This window comes from Lathyrus oleraceus, chromosome 6 (genome assembly GCF_024323335.1).
Source record: "Lathyrus oleraceus cultivar Zhongwan6 chromosome 6, CAAS_Psat_ZW6_1.0, whole genome shotgun sequence".
Classification (NCBI taxonomy): Eukaryota; Viridiplantae; Streptophyta; class Magnoliopsida; order Fabales; family Fabaceae; genus Lathyrus; species Lathyrus oleraceus.
In genome coordinates this window covers 335,826,281-335,835,420 of record NC_066584.1, presented here as the reverse complement: position 1 = coordinate 335,835,420, position 9,140 = coordinate 335,826,281, and the positions used below count along the sequence as shown (strand labels likewise).

Below are 9,140 nucleotides of genomic sequence, written 5' to 3'. Positions count from 1 at the left end.
GGTTAAGGACTCCTATACCTTATCCCTCATGCATAAGCCGAATTAAAAGCTATTCTCTCCCCTTAGCTTACATTTTTCGAGCAATCTAGCACGATATTCATCTTCTCCAACCCAAAAAACGGCCATGAAATCATCACCAAAAATATTTTACCCTCGAAACAAAGTTATTTCCCTCTGTTACAGATACCCAACGCTTCAAACCCTGTCCCAAAATGAGTTATGAGTTGAAAGTTATGATCAAAACCGTGCGCAAAGACATTACTAAAAAGTTGTTGTTTTTCTAAAATTTCCAACACGATTTTCAACTTCTCTAACCCCAAAAACATCCATGAAATCATCACAAAAAATATTTAATGGTTTTAAGCTCATCTCAAACATACTTATATCAATCACTACTTATATTCATATAATCATGGATCTATATACTATATTAATCCTTAAAACCTTAAAACATCACCAAGGATGAACAAAGATGGACACTTTAAAACATAAATTTCACTGAACAAATATCAACATTCATCATCAATCTAAAAAATTATACCTTCCTTTACACTTCAATTCATATCCCTATTATTGAACCAAATTCCCACCCTTACCTTGTAATTTAAAAAAAAATCAAGTTTTTGATTATGACTTCGTTTCCCTATAGTTCTCCTTAGGTTTTCCTTGCTTTTCTCTTCTCTTATCTTTTTTTCTCAAATTCCAAAAGTTTCACCTTACTTCTCTCCTCATAAATGAAAAACATAATTTCTATCTTTCTAATATTCCACTAAGGCTCAACTTATTACTAACTTACATTATTTATTTTAACTCTCCACAATTCGCACTTTCCACCTCAAATTCATTATTTCCTTTTATTTTATTATTTCATTTAAATAATAACACAAAAACATTATTTAATAAATCAAATAATTCTAAATAAATCTACCAACCTCTAATTACTCGCCACACTCTCTATCTAAGGGTCACCCACCCTCGTTGCTCTAACACATCTCAATTATCACACAAAGAATAATTAGATACACACATAAAATTATAATTAATTAATATAAATAGTTTTTAGAAAAACGGGGTGTTACAACGTTCCTGCTAGGCTTTTAATCTTTTATCTCCTCACTAACATGAGAGGGAGCCTCGCCTTTGCATGTTTCTCCTGGTGGCTTTATTACTAAGAACACTTTCCTTGCTTTTATGCCTAGAGTGCAAATTGTTATCAGCTTGGGGATATCTACGTGACACTTCTTGGCAATTTATTGGTCTCTTTGGATAACTCATACTCGTCTGTCCGAGAGCGGGTACTTCGTGCATAAATACAAAGTGGACAAGGTGACACCTAGATGATTAAAATTATACCTCCCTATAATCTAAAACCAAATACCTAACCTCAATTATTTTCTTGCTCTTATTCTTGAAAAGTGTCTTTAGAGTGATGTAGTCTTTCACTTGCATATGCTCTCAAAAGAATCCAACTAGATATCCCTTTAAGGGGTTTAGGTCATTTGGATCGAGGCAGACCCTTTTGAATGCATCCTAGTTTAGGATATTTAAAGAACTTTCTTGATCTACGAGGAATCTTTTAATATCCCATTCATTTGAGCTAATGGTAATAACCATGGGGTGATCATTGTGAGGGTGGATGGTAGCTACGTCATTCTCAGAGAAGGCGATTTTGAATTTTTGCGTCCTCTGCCCACCTTCGCCATCCATATCGAAGAAGTCTTATATATTCAACATTTGGAGAACATACTTTCTATGGGTGGAGCTAGCCTCCCTGCCTCGAGTGAATCCTCCTACAATATTATTGAGCATACGACACACGAATTTGTTATCCTTGCTCGTTGATGCTTATGCTACTTTTTTAGGAGTGAGACTCCCCGCATCATCCCGCCTGCGGGAGTTGGATTTGTCTGATATACGGGAATAATCACACTTGGATTATGCTCTCGGTCTCTTGAGTTGGTAACAATATTTTGTGTGGTTCCCTTTAAATTTGTGAAACTTGCATCATCTACCGGTTTGGGATCCATCACATATGTTTTGGGAACTGGAGACATAGAGATATTATGTAGGTGAATTACCTCACACTAAATATGTTCATGGTGAGTATTCAAGGATGTTGAGCTCTCTTCCATCTTTCCTACTCTAGTTAATGTCATTTTATTCTTGATGGGAGAGGTGTAGTTACTATTCGTATGGGGTGTAAGCCTTCAACATTACAAATATGTTTATTGATGTCTTGTGGCTTCTTCTTAACGTTGCTTTCCTTGCCTTTTATGTAACATTCTTCCCAGGTGACCACTTATGCTAATGAAAGTGCTTGATTTTGGGCGAGATACTCGTTGAAGATTCATTCCTTGGGACCATTATGGAATTCCCCCACAAACATTTCTTAGTTTGGGGGGACGACCCTTATGGTAGCTTCATTTAACTAGGAGATATAGTCCCTAAAATATTATGAGGGCCCCTGTCGTATGTTGAATAGGCTAGTGGTATACTGGTCTCTTGGTGGCGCTATTGCATATTGAGGATATTGTCATATAGGGTTTGATTCTGACAACATAGTTCATCCATGGATGCACACATCTCCGCCACGACATTGGCAGTATGGCTTCCCCCGATATCTCCCAGAATAGGGCAAGGTGCTCTTGTGTTAACCATGACTGAGAATGTTTGGGTACATGAGCGGGGATGATATTGGATAAGGAGATTGTAGAAAAAGGTGTGGCCTAGGTTATTTTTATCGGGACCCCACAATAGGCGCCACTATACTGGTCAAAAATGTGTATGTGTGCATTATATCCCTATAAGGGTAGGGTATACACATAAGCCTTAGTAGTTTTATAACAATGAAGGCTTTCCCGTGATAGAGAAAATCCATGTATGGCGGTGATATGGTGTTTTCGGTGGTAAGAGAGGCCAACTCATGTAAGGTGATAGGCTCTATGATATGCATAATGTTGGATAAGTTATAATTTGTCTTTTATCCTCAAAGGGTCATATATTTATAGAGACTCTTGGGCCTAAGGTTTTAGAAACCCTATGAAGTGGTAACCACTCACTCTTGACTGAGGGACATTGTTGGCTACCTATTTTCTAGGAATTCATGGCATGAATCTGTCTACATCGCTGGTGGAGGGATCGTGGTTCTATATACATGTCTTATTCTGAGGGAGAACCCCCATGCTATGCAAAGGTAGCGCTAAGGTGACGCATCACGAGGAGAAACCCTTGTATCGCCCTTATTTGAGACTCTCACAAATATAACACTACAAAGATATTGTTCAAGGTGACACCATGCAAAAAGGAGGAAAAAATCGTGTTAGCTACCCACTTGCTAAGGGGAGCTACCAAAGCACGATGAAAAGGTGTGTCTTCCTACATGAAGGAAAAACATATATTGTTGGACTTGGAATATTTTCAAGCAGCGTTCTTAGAAAAGTGTTATCCAGAAAGTGTAAGGGCCCAAATGGAGCAGGAAGTTCAAAGTCTCATACAAGCAAGTATGTTTATAGCCTAATTTGCTTAAAATTTGAAGAGGTGGCCCATTTTGCAAATTAGGATGTGTATTCTCCATATGAAAAGTGGAAGAATAATCAACTCAAGTATGGTTTGAGATAGGAAATTGAACATAGTGTGTCCCAGCAAATAATCTCCAACTATGTTAAATTTATGTAACAAGGACTTATCGTAGAGAATAGCTCGAAGGAAATTAAGATGGAGAAAAAGCAGGAATGGCCAAAAAATAAGAATCATGGAACTTACAAAAGAAGGAAAAAGTAGTGCTGGATTCCACAAGAAGCTGAAGAATCATGGTATAGTCGCTGATCCTTCGAAGGAAGAAGTATTGCTCAATTGGGAGAAACCCAAGAGTGTTTCGAAGTCAAAAGTTTTCTAGGACTAGCTGGCCATTGTAGAAGATTTATTATGAATTTTGCTCAAATATCTCTACCATTGTTCCTTGAATGGAACAAGGAATGTGAGAGAAGTTTCTAGCAACTAAAAAAGAAACTAACAATGACACTTTTGTTAATCATCCCATAACTATGAAGTTTACTCTGATGCTTCAAAGAAAACCGTTGGTTGTGTTTTTATGCAAAACGACTAAATGGTGGCCTACACCCTGGGATAATTGAAACCACACGAAACGAATTATCCAACCCATAACCTGGAGCTATCTGCCATCACATTCGCACTCAAGGTGTAGAGACATTACCTTTTTTAGTACACTTTGAGATGTTCAACTATCACAACAACCTAAATCACCTCTTCGATAAAAAAGAACTCAACAAACGCCAAAGAATGTGGATGGACTTCATGAAGGATTACATCTTTGAGTTAAAGTGACATATTGGAAATGTTAATGTAGTAGAATGTGCATTCCAAATGACCCCAATATGAAGAGAGTGATTTTGGAAGAAGCTCACAAGAGCAGTTTCACCATTCACCCCAGCTTCACCGAAATGTTTCAGGATTTGAAAAAAATATATGCTAGTCGGTTAGACATGAAATCCAAAATAGAAAACTTTGTGGCACAATTTCAAGTATGCTAATAGGTTAAGATCGAACATCAAATTGTTGGAAATAAACCTTTTTTGTGTTTAAGAAAAATATGTGGGAATATTTGTGGCTTGAATAGAAACTTGGTAGGTAGGAGAATTATTTATGGAAGAGAGAACTTTATATTTTTGCTTGATTCAAAATTGTTGGATTACATCTCTATTTATAGTACTCTAAGGAGAACTCTAGACACACTAATTCTAGAGAGTTCTCAACTCTAGATATTCAAAGAGTATTCTAGAAAATATTACAATCTTAAGAAATATCTAGATACTCTAAATGCTACAAGACTTTTCTAGAAACATTACCCAATATAAACTAAGCTCAAATAAATAATTCCAAAATGAAATAATAAAATTAGGCCCAAATCAAGTTTAATATTTCAACATCCCCCCTTAAACTTGATTTATGACTCCAAGCATATTCCTTAGCTTCACGAAAGTTTCCAATTTGAGTGGCTTGGTGAAAATGTCGGCAGATTGATCTTGGGACAATCCATACTTCAACTTCACCTTGTACACCCATCTTATTCCGATTACTTTATGTCCTCGTGGAAGTGTAGTAAGTTCCCATGTATCATTCTTCGTGATTGACTTGATTTCTTCTTCCATGGCGTCTTTCCACTTTACGTTTTCAACTGCTTCTTGATAGCTTAGAGACTCACAATTACCTAAAAGACAAAAAAGGTTAATGTCATTTATGTTTTCGGTTACCTCATAAAGCTCTTCAATACTCCTTAGTCGTGGTGTCCTCTCACTTGAGCTTGTTTCATCCAACCTTGGTATCGGTGAGGCCGGTGGTGTAATATTTTCCTTTATATTGGTGGTTCCATCTCGTCTTCTTCTTCAAAGTAAGGAAGAAAATCGTACTTGTCTTCTTGAACACTCCAATCCCAACAATCTTCTTCTTCAAACTCCACGTCACGACTTATGACGATCTTTCCACTATTTAGATTATAGAGCTTGTACCCTTTAGAGCTTGAGTCGTAACCGATGAATACATACTTCTCACTTTTATCATCGAGCTTTGTTCTCCTTTCATCAGGAACATGAGTATAGGTAATGCTTCCAAACACTTTGAGGTGAGATATCCCAAGCTTCCTTCCACTCCATGCTTCTTGTGGTGTCTTCTCATGCACGCTTCTTGTTGGGGAACAATTTGTCAGATAAACTGGACATGCCACTTCTTCGGCCCAAAACTCTCTCGACATCTTCTTGCTCTTAGGCATGCTTTGCACCATGTTAAGTATGGTCCCATTCTTTCTCTCGGCTACTCCATTTTGTTGTGGTGATCTTGGCACTGTTAGTGGGCGGCGGATTCCATGGTCTTCACAATATTTTTAGAACTCATTTGAAATGAACTCTCCTCCTCGGTCAGATTTCATGACCTTAATGGAAATACCACTTTCTTTCATCACAAGGGCTTTGAACTTCTTAAAGTTTTCAAACACTTCTGACTTCTCCTTCAAGAAATAAACCCATGTTTTTCTAGAATAATCACCAATAAAGAGGAGAAAGTATTTACTATTACCAAAAGAGTTTGGATTGATTGGTCCACAAACATCAGTGTGTATGAGCTCTAGCGGTTTTGTCGCTCTTGATGTTGATTCCTTTGGAAAGATTTTCTGGAATTGCTTCCGAACTAGACATCCTTCACATAGTTGGTCTGGATGGTTTATACTAGGCAAGCCTCTCACCATTTCCTTCTTTGATAAACATTTTAAACTATCGAAGTTGAGATGTCCGAATCGTAGATGCCATAGCCACGAAGAGTCGGTATAGCAAGTCTTGAGATACTTTGCAACATCATTTTGAATGTTCAAGAGGAACATTCTATTATTTGACATATGCACCTTAGCAATCAAGTTATGTCTACAATCTCTTAAGAAAAGACTATGCTCTTCAAGTGGATGTCATAGCCTTTCTCTAATAATGATCCCAAGCTTAAAATATTATTCTTCATGTTAGGAACATAATAGACATTGATATGAATTGATGACTCCCACTCTTTAAGCGTATAAGAATTTTACCTTTGCCTTTGACCGGTATCTTTGAGTCATCTCCAGATGAGACATTGTCAATTTCCGCTTCATTGATCTCTATGAACATGCTTCGATCGCCACACATGTGATTGCTTGCGCCGGTGTCGAGGTACCATTTGTTTCTTTTCTCTTCAACTTGGTTTTGGCACGCGAGCAACAAAGTTTCTTCTTCTCTGCCTTTTTCTTCTACGAAGTTAGCTTTCTCCACAACTTTCTTCGAGAATCTACACTCAGATGCATAGTGACTGATCTTGTTGCAGTTGAAGCACTTGATTTGGGATTTGTCACACCTCGACCATGAATTTCCTCTTCCACGACCTCTTGTTGCTTGTGGATTCCAACTTCTTTCTCCATTGTTAGAGTAGTTGTTGTAACTACCTCTTCCTTCTCCTCCATGTCCTCGTCCATGCCCACGATCTTGACCACGACCTCGTCCTCTTTGGCTCTTGTAATTCTCATAATTTGCTTCCTTTATGTTGAGTTGTAGTAGTTGCTCCATAGCCTCCATTTGTTTAATTTTTCTCTTTTGTTTTTCTTCGTATGCTTGTAAGGAACCCGTGAGTTGCTCAATAGTCATGGTCTTTAAATCCTTGTTTTCTTCAATGTTGGTAACAATGAAGTCAAAACTTGGATTTAAAGTGCGAAGTATTTTCTCCATGACTTTTACCTCATCAACATCTTCATCATTTCTTTGAAGTTGAATGACTACGGCTAATACTCGAGAAAAATAATCAGAAATTGACTCGGACTCTTCCATAAATAAACGTTCAAAATCACCTCTAAGAGTTTGAAGACGAATCTTTTTCACCTGTTCCACTCCTTTTTTTCAAGTTTGAAGTTTGTCCCATGCTTCTTTGGTCGCCGTTGTGTTGGAGATCTTCTCAAATGTATCTTCATCCGCCGATTGATAAATGAGGAAGAGGGCTTTCTTGTCTCTCTTTCTTGACTCCTTCAATGTATCCTTTACACCTTGGCTTAACGAGGCTTCATCTTGCTCGTTGAAGCCTTTCTCAACGATATCCCACACATCTTGAGCTCCTATTAGTGCCTTCATCTTGATACTCCAATTGTCATAGTTGTTCTTTGTGAGCATCGACATTTGAAAAGGGAAACCTCCATTCGCCATTTTTTTAGGACCTTGAAGCTCTGATGCCACTTTGTTGGAAATAAACCTTTTTTGTGTTTAAGAAAAATATGTGGGAATATTTGAGGCTTGAATAGAAACTTGGTTGAAGGAGAATTATTTATGGAAGAGAGAACTTTATATTTTTGCTTGATTCAAAAGTGTTGGATTACATCTCTATTTATAGTACTCTAAGGAGAACTCTAGACACACTAATTCTAGAGAGTTCTCAACTCTAGATATTCAAAGAGTATTCTAGAAAATATTACAATCTTAAGAAATATCTAGATACTCTAAATACTACAAGACTTTTCTAGAAACATTATCCAATATAAACTAAGCCCAAATAACTAAGTCCAAAATGAAATAATAAAATTAGGCCCAAATCAAGTTTAATATTTCAACACAAATACCCGACGACTTACTGCAACCCTTGGAGATCCCAAATTTGAAATGCAACGACATCTCCATGGATTTTAAATTATATCTACCTTATATTTCTGATGGGTATGATTCAATTTGGATAATAGTGGTCAAATTAACCAAAACCCCTCATTTTCTCTCTGTTAAGAGAACCTACATGGCACTCCCCCTAGCCATATTAGTTATTGCGGAAATAGTGAGGCTTCATGGAATCCTCATAAATATTGTGTTTGATAGAGATCCAAAGTTTACACCGCATTTAAGGAAGTATAAGAGTAAATTACATTTTTTTAACCTATCTTGCTACTTCTTTTCAACCATATCAAACAAAACTAAATAAGGGGATCTTCTTTCACTACTTCCCCTCCTTTTACCATCCCCTTCACCTCATCTTTATCACATTTGTATTCTTCAAACAGCATGGTATTTGGCTAAGTAAAACAGCATTAACTTACGCATAACTCTCACCAACCTTAACTTATATTGAATTAAAAGCATATATGAAAGTACAGTAAGAAGGATGAACAAAGTACTATATTATAAATATAAGTCAACCGAACCATGCAATGATATATATACATATGTTATTAAGACTTATATTATGCGTTTTTTTAAGGGACTGATATTATGCATTCTAAGCAGCAGGATCAACTTGATAGCGTTCGGATTCTGAAACACGATTCTTATATTTGCGAATGAAATCTTCAGCTCTTCTATTAATATTGGGCTCAGCAACTCCCCAGTTACCTTTGTCTTCATCGCTAGGCCAAGTCCTGCGCCCTAAATCATAATCATAGTAACCTGCTCTATGTTTATTCTTAGATGTGAAGCATTCGAAAATAGAGAAAAAACCAGCTCCCATTATGATTAACGGCTATGTTTATTTGCTATAAGTTGTTGTCTTGGTTTTCAAATGACAATGTAATATCACCTATTTATAGATATGAATTTGCACAGTGTGACAATAAGAATATTATAAAGGAGTGGTAATGAGTA

At 36.9% G+C, this 9,140-nt stretch overlaps 1 protein-coding gene across 1 annotated transcript; it reads right to left on the bottom strand.

The window, feature by feature from the left end:
* Nucleotides 1-6,515: 6,515 nt before the first annotated feature.
* On the bottom strand, nt 6,516-7,355 carry LOC127095534 (uncharacterized). The gene has a single exon (XM_051034211.1). It carries the CDS (start codon nt 7,353-7,355, stop codon nt 6,516-6,518), a length of 840 nt encoding a protein of 279 aa, XP_050890168.1.
* Nucleotides 7,356-9,140: the final 1,785 nt, after the last annotated feature.

What these genes read in the sequence shown, in the direction of transcription:
- LOC127095534 (XM_051034211.1), bottom strand. Translation starts at nt 7,355, where the DNA reads ATGGAAGAGTCCGAGTCAATTTCTGATTATTTTTCTCGAGTATTAGCC.